Raw genomic sequence first — 12,054 nt, forward strand, 5'->3', positions numbered from 1 at the left:
TTTTTATCGAATGACAAACAAAGAAAAATATGTATATTTATTCGATTGTATGAAAAACAATAATAATTTTTGATCATATGGAAAATTCTTCAATTGAAATCACAACATGTGTTATCATTTCGAGAAACATTTTAATTATTCGCAGTCGATTTAACATACATTTCTCATTTCTACGTAAATGTTGAAATTTCATCGATTTATCCAAAGCTCATTATATTTATCTGAATTTATCGTTACGTAATAATATGCACATATTAATAATCAGCCATATAAGGCAATTTATTTATTATAGAAATTTTTCCTTTAATTTTCACGTATAATATACAGCTACCAATACTGACAGCCAATCCCATTACTAAACGATTAATTGAAACGTTTGTTGGACGCAAATATTAGAATAAATGTATGATATTATTATATTTGATATTAATTCGATAATAATCGATGAGCTTCTATATATCGATTTCTTTTTTACGATTCTCTCTATCTCTTTCTCTCTCATATTAATCATGTATCTGATAGGTCAAAAGGGCAGAGTTACTTTTAATAGAAGACAAAGATTTAATCAATAGAATTCATTTCTTAGTTTTACGTGTATATAGCAAAAGCAAAAATGAAGTCGATAAATCAGATTATATGGAATGCCAGTAAAATTTACGATTTTTTTTTTTTCACGTTCTGTTCTGATGAATGAATAAATCTTTGTGAAACTTTCTTGATCGTGGAACTTTTAATTCTTAGATCTAATAAGAAACTGATTGTAAAACCGATGATTGCGAAACCATTATTTTCATGAATAATTCATTGAGCAAAATGGATAATTAAATAATGTAGCTCAATGTATTCTTTGAATATATGTAATATAATAGATATTAATTTATTAAATTAAATTAATTTAATTTAATAAATTATATTGATTTAATAAATTGATATAATTTATAATAGATATTAAGTTAATGTAATTTATTATCGTATTTGTTTCACATATCGAAATGAGCAATTATTATAATAAGTACATAATACTTGAAAGAAGAAACGAAAGCTCCATCGTACTTTCGACTTACGTGCGATAGGATTTTATTTGAACTAAATCTATCATGCATTATTAATATTTCGATGGTTTTTATGAATCTCCTTAATTAGACGCGATTGCAAAGAATTTTTCAGATCGGTGAACTCTATCTAAAGCGTAGAATTGAAAAATCTAAAAAAATTAAAATGGAAAATGAAAATTCCCTGCCTGAAATTAATTCCTCGTTAAAAGAGGAAGAATTAAGAAACAAGCACAATAATCGATCGTATATAATGTGAAAAAGAAAAACCAACAAAGCTTTTTCTTTGAAAATTTAAAGATTAAGAAATATCAATAATTCGGCGCATATCGATTAGTTAATCAACGACTTACTCTCAGTTCAATTGGCTTCATAATTAGCCCATCACAAAAAATAAAAATGTCTTGCACGCTTATATTGATCTCACTATAACGTACGTTCACAAACAAAAATAATAAGAAAAAATATTATGAAGCTAATTAAGATTTCCCGAGTAAAAAGGAAAGACTAAAACAAATTTGATTCTTTTGTAAAATATGTTTTAATTAATGCTACGTTTTATCCAATGTCGATTAGAGCATAGAGGGGGATAAAACCCTCATACGTTCCGTCTTATTATGGCTATTAGAGCGATTTACGACGTAACAAGTGGAAACGCCTACTGATACCGCACGTACCGATTTAACTGGATTAATTGTAAAATTAATTGTCGTCAATTACAACGACCTGGCATATTTTATACTTCTCGCGTAACATGAATTTTGTATCCCTATTGAATTCTGAAGGACGAAAATGAACATTTTGAACGACGCGTGGCTACGCATAAATCGTTTTAACTTTTTCCGATTACCATGTGTCACGCAAAGTCTAACAAATGAGGGAAAATGATTTTAAATAAAAAAGAAAAATAAATAGACAAAAATATTACAGATATGAAAAAATAAAATAATACTTAATACGAATCTAACCGAGCCATTACTGCTCATATTTTTCTGATCTTATAAATTTTATGTAAAAGTCGGAGCTATATATAGATAACAAAAACCATTGAGATTCTCCATTCTCCTAACATTCACATATCCACCCTCTTATCTTTCTCTCTCTCTCTCTCTCTCTCTCTCTTCATTTCTAACTCAAGTGATTCGCATAATTCCGATATACAGGAGTACTTTACCAACAAAAGTAAGAGAAAGAGAGAGAGAGAGAGGGAGTTAGAGAGGGGGGGGAGGAGAGAGAGAGAGAGAGAGACAAAAACGGTGAGCAGGAGAACGTTATAGAAGCATAGACTCCAAGTGAACCGATCTATTGTCCGCTACAAGAATACTAGGACGTACACTCACCTCGGCTAAATTGGTTGTTACTGGCAATAACCCTCTCGGCGTTCTTCCTGGCAATGTAAAACCACTCGCTACTGTTGCTCAAGTACTTATACTCGATTGCTAAGTCCTTTACTAAAACACCCTCCTGATCCTGAAGGCGATGAGCAAAGGGACAATAGAGCCAGTGATCTTTATATTGAAGCTTGTCGTAGCAATTACCAGCGGCAAAGATATCTTCATCAAATTCGACCATTGAAAGAACGCTTGCATGAAGAAGATATTCCGAGGAAAGCATCACCTCAGGTGCATATTTCCATAACCTGGTAAGCATGTTGGCCCGATTTACGGCAAAATTTGCCTCCAGCCGGAATCTTTCTTGAGCATAACGGTCGACGACACCTTCGCCGAGATTGAGATCAGTACCGGCGGTACAGTTTTCCCCGAGTAAATGTTGATTCTCGATTATACGAAGAAATCTCGTGACAATGTCAACTTGGACGGATTCCTTCTCGGGATGTCGTTTCGTTGGAAGATTATCTATATTTACGTCTGTCGTGTCACTTTCTTCTACATCCTCATAATCATTGATTTTACTTATTGAACTGTTTTCAACAACTTGTCGAACAACGAACTTGTCGGAATTATCGATAGATACATCGTCGAAATCATTTTCGTTGGTATCGATCTTCGAGGAGTCTTCGTCGATCGTTGAAGAATGCAAAACACGGCCATAAGCGATGATCGAATTCTCCGTAGAATCAAAGGGATCCTCGATTCGATGCTTACCTGATCGAGAAATTTTTTTAAACTTGTTGACCAAGATATCTTCTTCTTTCTCGTGATGCTCGATACGAGGTATGTCAGCGTGCTGTCGAAAGACTTTACGAATTAGCTCGTTCAATTGTCTCGTTGACTCGGTCCACGTCTCTGGGGTACCGTAAGACCATCGATCCTTCTTTGTCGTATCATCCCCTTTACTTTCCCTACTTTCTTTTGACTCGTATCTCCTCGAATAACTCGAATCTTCATCCTCCTTTTCCCCCTCGGTAAAATTTGAAGAAAGATGTATCCTTTTTGTCCTAACACGCAACGACTCCAGATCTTCAAGTTTGATTTGCCTAACGAAATGACTACGAGATCTGCCATGTCTGATCTGAGTCGTTTGCGGTTTCTCAATATTCGTCTCCAATTCTTTTTCAATTTCCTTACCCGACAATAATTCCGAGGTTACACCTCGTGTCTTCCCATTAGCTGGTGTTTCGACGAAAACCACATAATTCTTCGAGCTTGTTGAATACTCCTCTCGCGAGCTTTTATCCGACAATCGATTCATGGCAAAGGATCGTTGCCGATGACTCTGTTGACGATGCAGATACTCCTTCGACATTTCGATCTCCGTTGATTCCTTCTCGCTTGTTATTAATAAAAATTCGCGCGTAAACGCGAGCAGGACAAGAGCGTAACGAAATTTACTGACACTCATCGTTAGACCTATCCCTTCTTCTTTTCGATCATCAGGAACTTTCTCTTTCCTTTCCCCCCCCCCTCTTTTCCGAGGATACTTTCTCGTGATAAATCACGTCATTGTGTGACCACACTATCATCACAATTGGCACTATTCATTTTTGACAACGACAATATCTTTTGCAATTCTATTTCCGATTTGTATTATTTTTCGTCAGAATGCGGACGTCAAGGAGTTTAGCTAGTTCTTCTTTTCCTTCTTTCCTCTTTTCCTCCTCTTATCCCTTTGAACGAAATTCCAACGCCACAAGGCACTGCACCTTCCACTTGGACGATCGCAAAAACGTGCCCGTCTTTCTCGATCTCGCAAGCGACAACGACATCGACATGACTGATTCCCTTCGTGTCACCCTGAAAGACAGAGGAGGCCTTCTTCGAGGTGTTTAATCGATATGAAGGGAAAAAAAATCTCCGTGGAACGTACGTTATTTACGAGAATCGAATTTTCTTATCGAGAATCGGTCGATCGACCGAACGAGCATCATTTATCGATTTTCTACGATCTTCGTCGCCTTAAAGGAACATAGATAAGTGAGAGAAAAAGAGAGAAAGTTAGATAGATAGGGATGAGGAGCGTCAAAACAAAAAATAGTTCAGTCACTTTCACGCTCGTAATTTCAATGGAGATTCATCGATACCGATTCTCTCTTCCATTTTTTTGTCTCTTTTTTTACTCCGATTACGATTTCGGTACTTTGCTCGTTTTTTCTTTTCTTTTTTTTTTTTGTTTTTTCTTTGTTTTTTTGTTTTTTCTTTTTTTTTTTTTTGTTTTTTTTTTTCAAGAAACAAAATAAGTACAATTAAGACGATAAGAAGATAGAGATAGAAAGAGGGGATGAAGAAATAGTAGATTTTTTTACATCTTATCGTAAGACTACGGATAAAAGTCATAAATTGGTACGAATGTCATTGTGTCTCTTTTTCCTTTCAACAAGTTCGGTGATTGGAAAAGAGCACGTAAAAGGGGAAAGCGAGAAAAACGTGACACCGAGAGTTAGTAATTTTAGTTAGAAAAAAGCGTGAAAAAATGTGAGCCGTACTCTCTCATCGTGTCACGCTCGCACGCGGCGTTGAACTGAGGGATGAAAACTGGCTGCTACCCTACGAAGAGACGTTGCAACAAGAAAGGGAAACGCACGTAGAGCGCATGTCTCCTGTCTCTCTCATTCCTCCTCTCACATATACACGCACACATACACACATACAGTGACATATGTACAAATGACAAACACTAATCCTTCTGTCCGATTTTCTTCAAAGAATTTAGATCAAACTCTTTCTATTTTCTTCGTGATTTTAAAACTGACGTGACTGGAATAAGTTTTCAATACAAATCGCATTACTTTTGTTCAAATATAGATTAATGGAAGTCAAAGAACCGCATAAAAAAAGATCGATTGATCAAAAGGATCCGAATCCTTTCATTTTTCATTTACCTTTGAAATTTACCTTTGAGATGGATGAAATTCGAAATTAAATTATAAGATTCAATTACGCACTTAAATTTTGTCCTTGCTTTGAAAGATACCTTGACGTTTTAACATATGTTCTAATTAAATTCTCATTCAAAATGAGAAGCAGTACAAATAATATAGAATTTACCTCATTGTCTGCGAGTATCTACTTCAAAAACAATTATGTACCTATATAATTACGTATTCGTATATAGACAAATATATATGACGTGAACAACTTTAATTGTTGTACACCTCAATCATTTTTTATTCGTTTCAAAAGCACTTTCTATTCCTATTTTTCTTTCTTTTTTATTTCTATTCCTTTTTTTATGCCATCCTTTTTAATTAATCCAAGGACGATCGCTCGCGAGATCTCACTTGTCATCCCTATTATCTAGGCCGTCTATTTTTCGCACGATATTATATTACATGACAAAAAATAAAAAAAAATGAAAAATATCCTCTCTGTAATATACGTCATCGTTCTTCTTATTGTAATGCGAAAAAAATGATTTAACAGAAATACTAATAAACAAAGAGATTAACGTCAATGTTCTTCTATTATATGTATTATGACATGTATTTTGAGCCAAGTAATTTTGTAGCCTTTGTTTTATCGGTGATCTTAAGATTGAATAAATTTATGAAAGATAGAAAAAAAAGAGGGAGGGGGAGAGAGGGAGAGAGAGAGAGAGAGAGAGAGAGAGAGAAATACTTTTTTTTCGTGATATAATCTGTTAATAAACATCAAGGTTCTCACGTACGAATCGAACTTGCAAAGCTTTTAATCGTTGTCACGAGATAAAGATCGTTACACTAATCGTACTCCTAATCACGGTATTCCTTGTCTCGTTTGCATTCCAAGTGCTATGTTACGTAAGCCCTTTGTCCTTTATGCTACACCACGCGAATAAATGAATAGGTGAGAAATTCGTTGATTTTGTCGAGCACGAAACCATTCCAAATGATTCATTAAAATGGATTTAAACGATATAGCTTATTATTTAATTAGCTCTCATAGTATCGCTCGACATAGATATGATTAATAATTAGAATTTATTAGGATTAAAATATCTTATGATTTCTAACTAAAATTAATTATAACGTGAAATTTAAGAAAATAAACAAGGATTTAATTATGTAGCGATCGATATATTTATTTTATTTTTTTAACGTAGAACGTTCCATCCTAAATCTACTGACTAGTTTCTTGTCCTGCATAATCTCGACATTCTTTTTCTTAGAGTTTGCTAATTCCTTCTCGCAAATGTCCTTTACAATCTAAAATAATAAAATTAAAATATATGTTATACTCCTTGCCGAAATAATTGAATTTGCTAAATAAATATTTACTTACAAAATTGTATGCGGAAGGTTTAATGCCTTCATTTTCGTCTTCTTCTTCTTCTTCTTCTTCTTCTGAATTATATGTTGGTAAAGAAGTATTTTGTGGTGGCATTACATCGTTGGGTGATCTTTTCAAAATAGATTTTGGTTTAGAAAACATTTTGTATATATCTCTTGGAGATGTTATTTCATTTCCCGTGAATTCTGGTATATATAAATTATTGTCTGTATGTTTAAATTCAATTCGAATAATATCATCTTCAGAATCATCTAAATTGTCATTCGATAATTCTGTACATTGTTCATCCTGACTTTTAATAGAAATTATTTTACTATCGTCATTGTAAGTCGAAAAATCTGGTTCTACAAACGATACTCTTCTTTTCTCCTTTAATTTTACTTCCTCGTTACTTATGTCGCTCATACTTTTTGACTTAGCAATCTTAAACGATTCATCTTCATTATGATTATTACAGGAAACGTTGCTAATACTTTTCAATAATGTTTTCTCTACTTCTTCAGTTTTGTTGGAATAACTATTAGATATTTCATTTTCTGTATGTACAATAGTATTGATCATATTAGATTCCGTTGATTGTACGTTCGTACTTTTGCCTATTCGAATCTCTTTCAATTTGTTCAATTCTTTTTCTATTTCTTCCAAAGAATGTTCGTCGTTCGAACTTTCTTCTTCTAATTCTGATTCATAATATACTTCTCCTTCTTCTAAGTCTTCTCCATAAAACTTTGCACGTTCATCTTCTAATCTATTAAAAATTAAAAATAAAAAATAAATAATAAAATATACAAGAAACATCAGAACTTACAATTAATATAGTAAAGTAAACTAATAATATAAATACCTATTTATTTCATCTGCTAATTCCTCTTGCAGTTCCAATTCATCTAATCTTTCAAAAAGATCTTCTTCAGTTCGAATATCAGTCTTTTCTTTTTTCCTTAATTCTGAAAGTTTTTTGTGATACTCTTTTTCTCTTTCTCTGTGTTCAGCTATAAACAAAATTCAACTTCAATATACAAATACTACTTTGGGTAAATTAATATTTTTTCTAACAGTCACCTCTCCATTCATCTAATTTCTTATCATCCCAATGTTCTACTAAATCTGCCCTTTCTTTTTTATCAAAAACATCAAACTCTTGAGGAATAAATTGTCTCATTTCATATAAATTTCTTTCTTTCTCCAAATTTGTCAACATCTCATCGGCAGCTGAAAGAGAGAAAAACTATTATAAACGTTACAAATAAAATACTCTGTGTAGTGTATACACGTACATTGAATTCTACGATTGCATAGAGCAATTGCCTGTGCAGCACTATACTTTGCAAAGTAGTTTTCTCCAAGACAAGCCAGAATCTCATTAGTGTGTATTAATTTTCCTTTCATAAATGCACGTTTACCAATAGGTACCATACAATTAATTGTTAATTCTAAAGGTAATTTCTCAAGTGCTTCTATAACTTTTTTATGACTCTTCTTATATTCAGTCCATACTTTGAACCGTTCTTCATTTCTCTGAATTCCCTGTAATATTAAATCATTACAATCATACATATACAATTGTATGATCATATATAAAAATAAATCATCATATAAAGAAGTATAAATATTTTTAACATAAGTAGAGAGTTACATGCACTATGTAACAGAATTATTACAGAATGAAATAATTTATAATATCGACTAATTCATTCATATAGATACCTGTGTAAGTGCTTGATTTAAAAGTATTTGCTGATACTCTTTTATTGACTTTAAATTCTCATTTGAAACATCCAATACCGTTCCATTCATTTTGATTAAATCGTTCAATGGTATAAAAGCATACGAGTTACAACGAATAGAGGTTATAAAACCAAGGATTTATTTTGCAATATGAAACGTGACGTATTATGAATTATAAATTTAAAATGAACAATAACATGATTATATTTCAATACAACTATATGTGAAACTTATAATTTTATAGTCACACACAAAATAGGTTATGTATGTTCATTTTAAAAATACAATACATTACTATATTTTCATTTTGGATGCTTATTTATGTATTTTAGTTGTGAGAAAATGACTTCTTAAACATTTAAAATAAATTACATTTAAACGAAAGATTTGACTCCGATAGAGTATATTAACAAACACGTAAAGTGAATATTAACAAAAATAATAATATACCAAAACGTATCAACAACCTACATTACTAGATAAAATGCCTACACGACCTGACATGACATTATGTCTCACTATCACAATATACCTATATTACCATACATACCAGTACAAATTATGTCTTATGATTCGTCTACTACTACTTTTCCCCCATTATTTTCTATTTTCTCTTAATCTTGGCAATACTGATTGACACTATTGAACACCAATGAGATCTCCACAAATTCAAATAAAATTATCGATATAAACATATCTCGATAAGATTTTCACGTGACACTCCTACCAACTTTCATGATTCATATAATGACGATATGTATGATTAAATGTTCGGTTATTTGATCGTATAGTACACGCATATCATTTATTCAACTCTCTGAGAATGATTTATATGAAATCCTGATTTTTGTTTTTACCAGTTCACAATTATTTGAAATAAATGAAAAAATATAAAGTAATTAAAGAAAAGAAATATAAACAAAGATATGTAAGATCGAATGTAGAAAAATGATTGTAATAATTTATTATTTTAAAAAATATAATCTGAGTAAATAAGGTGTTTACAATTATTTGTTCATTATTTAATTTACTATAGATCGTATGGGATGACAATTGCATCTGTGAATAAAAAAATTCTTTATATGTCAAGATACACATATCTTTAAAATACATTAAAATATATGTTTGTTTTCGTATGCATATGGTTTTCAAGATTTAATGTATTATTTTTAATTGCGAAAAATACAATAATTGCATTGTATGCGTCAAACATAATAAAAATTATCTAAAACATAATTTAATTATAAAATAAATGCATCTTTCTAATCAAATATATTTATCACATAGAAATTTTAATATATGATTATTTTATCAGTATTATCAACAGAAAAATATTTTCATATTTATAATCGTCCTTTTTCAGATAGTTTATCGCACAAAATTTTATCGTTTTATGCATTATTTATAATGCAATAATAATATATTTTAAATTAAGAATTCATTACTGTCCCCTAAAACCATATTTAATATCCCTGTATTCATTAAACTTTGAATAAGAAATAGTTTATCATTATGATGTACAGAAATACTAGAATAACAAAAAATTTATAAGATCTGTTTGTTTACCTTTAAATAATATCTTTTCATAATAGTATCTAAAGAATTTTTTCAATTCGACTTCAAATAATATTATATACATATCGTTTAACAACAGAGATTGCTGTATTCATACACGTCTCAAAAAATTTTCGTTTTTACGTGTATAAAAAATTAAATTATAAAAATTTATGAGGGCAATGAGTGAAACTGGTGTAGTATAAAATATGAGCTCTGTATCAATGTTGATGTCCAGTTGTAAGTAGTGATGGTAAAAATGAACCAATTACTAATACTAATATTTCTTTAAATCTAAGACCAGAGACACTTGTTGTTGTTGCTTCAGTTGTTGGTAAACGTGAATAATTAACTTCTCTGGTCATTAATTCTGGTAAAACATGTACAGTAGCTACATATAGAAAAGTTCCTGCACTGAACAACATTGCTAGTCCTGTCGCATTGACATTACTGAGGGTTTCCTTACCTTCCTAAAATATACAAAGAATATAAATGCATTTACCTGTATGGCAATGAAAAAGCATATTAAAAGATAATTTTAAAACTTACTTTTCCAATACCAAAATATGTTAGAAGTGCAAGGCAGGGTGCAGAAAGAGAAAATACTAATAAATGTTTCCCTATTTTCTTTTTTTCCACTCCTTCATGAAGTAGAAAAGATACTAGGCCAAATGCAGCAGGGGCCTGTCATAGAAAATATTTCATTATGAATAAATCTATTTTTGTTTAAATTTACTTTGGTCTTACTTTATGTAGCATGATTGCTAGAAATACTATGACTTCAACATCAGCTTGCGAGGTTGTTGCTGCAGCACCTAATGCTACTCCATCTGCAGCTGCATGAACGACAAGGCCTAATGTAGCAGTAAAACTTTTCTCCTTACCTCCGCCTCTTCTTGTACATTGATCGACCAAGAGCATAAATATAAAACCGAGTACTAAGCTAATCCCTATCAAAGAATGTAGATCACCTATAAAACATACAATATAAATATATGATCTTTAAATTTCTTTAGGATACTATTATATTATGAAAGTATAAAATTATATAACAGCTTACTATCGCTCTGTTGATGATCACTACCAGGAGGGGCTGTAAATAATGCTCTTATACCTTCAGGTATTATTACAGCCAATGCAGTTCCAACAAGGAGCCCAGCTCCAAGTACAGATACTAATTGCAATTTGTCCTAAAAATATATTAACACTTTATAACAAATAATTCCAATATGTATTAAAGAACATCTAATCAATAGCTTTGAGTGTATAATAGTGATATTATAAATCATCACAGATATGGTATAATCGAATAATTTTAATTGACAAATACTCTTACCTCCGATAAATTCATAATTAACGGCAAAAAACCGGCCAAATACGAGCCACCTAACATAACTAAAGAGAGCCATATTATCGAGCTCTCTGACATTTTAAAAATGATTTATGTCAAAATTTATTTATTTAATTAAGATTTACACATTACAAACAGTGTAAACGTTTGTAATAATTGTTTTTAAAATATTAATTGCTTTAGCTACCACATGCTGATAATGACAGTTCTCATCGCTTCTTTTAATCTGTTTCTGTCGACGTAGCAACATCGACGAAAGTAGGTAGAGTGGTAAAGGAAGGAAGTTACTTTGTGATATAAATTAGGAAAAGTCCATAGATGTTCACTGTGTTTTTAATACATACAAAGAAAATAATCTAACAAAACTACAAGTAAATATAACGCCCACGTACAAAACACTAGTTACAAATATTAGGGACATTTGTAACAAAAGATGTAACATTTAACATCGTGAGAAGATCTATAGTAACTAGCGCTAAGAGCGCTAATGGTCATCATAGGTTATGTTTTATCCTTTTTGTTAACGCGCGAATTTCGTATTAGAAAATCGAAAATATCAAAAAACATTTAATATTAACGAACAGAAAAAAAGAAAATTAATAAATCGTTTTGTTAATAAACTATTTAAAAATTAAATAATAATTTATTATAAAAAAAAAATAAATAAACAATGTATTATATGATTACTGTGAAATAAATCGAT

General features: G+C 31.2%; 3 protein-coding genes across 5 annotated transcripts in view; all 3 read right to left on the reverse strand.

Moving 5' to 3' along the window:
* Positions 1–4,964, reverse strand: part of LOC124427349 (probable G-protein coupled receptor 158) — a 91,378-nt gene extending 86,414 nt beyond the window's left edge. For both annotated transcript variants that reach the window (XM_046970180.1, XM_046970181.1), the window contains exon 1: positions 2,393–4,964. In XM_046970180.1, the coding sequence (XP_046826136.1) occupies positions 2,393–3,854 (1,462 nt within the window). In that variant the 5' untranslated portion in view covers positions 3,855–4,964. The remainder of the gene's footprint in view (positions 1–2,392) is intronic.
* Positions 4,965–6,052: 1,088 nt separating this feature from the next.
* Positions 6,053–8,947, reverse strand: LOC124427460 (unconventional prefoldin RPB5 interactor-like protein). Of its 2 annotated transcripts, XM_046970400.1 has the most exons (6): positions 8,426–8,947; positions 7,996–8,245; positions 7,781–7,930; positions 7,563–7,710; positions 6,710–7,466; positions 6,053–6,633 (listed from the first exon to the last, which is right to left on the reverse strand). In XM_046970400.1, the coding sequence occupies exons 1-6, from the start codon at positions 8,513–8,515 to the stop codon at positions 6,514–6,516; spliced, it is 1,515 nt and encodes a 504-aa protein (XP_046826356.1). In that variant the 5' UTR covers positions 8,516–8,947; the 3' UTR covers positions 6,053–6,513. The 2 variants fall into 2 exon arrangements, with proteins under 2 accessions (XP_046826356.1, XP_046826357.1); XM_046970401.1 differs by lacking the exon at positions 8,426–8,947 and having other exon boundaries at positions 7,781–7,946; positions 7,996–8,229.
* A 438-nt stretch (positions 8,948–9,385) lies between these two features.
* LOC124427461 (zinc transporter ZIP9) lies at positions 9,386–11,827 on the reverse strand. Its single transcript, XM_046970402.1, has 5 exons — positions 11,337–11,827; positions 11,061–11,190; positions 10,748–10,971; positions 10,550–10,684; positions 9,386–10,470 (listed from the first exon to the last, which is right to left on the reverse strand). Exons 1-5 carry the CDS (start codon positions 11,427–11,429, stop codon positions 10,222–10,224), a joined length of 831 nt encoding a protein of 276 aa, XP_046826358.1. The 5' UTR covers positions 11,430–11,827; the 3' UTR covers positions 9,386–10,221.
* Between the last annotated feature and the right edge of the window lie 227 nt (positions 11,828–12,054).

This window comes from Vespa crabro, chromosome 10 (genome assembly GCF_910589235.1).
Source record: "Vespa crabro chromosome 10, iyVesCrab1.2, whole genome shotgun sequence".
Taxonomy (NCBI): Eukaryota; Metazoa; Arthropoda; class Insecta; order Hymenoptera; family Vespidae; genus Vespa; species Vespa crabro.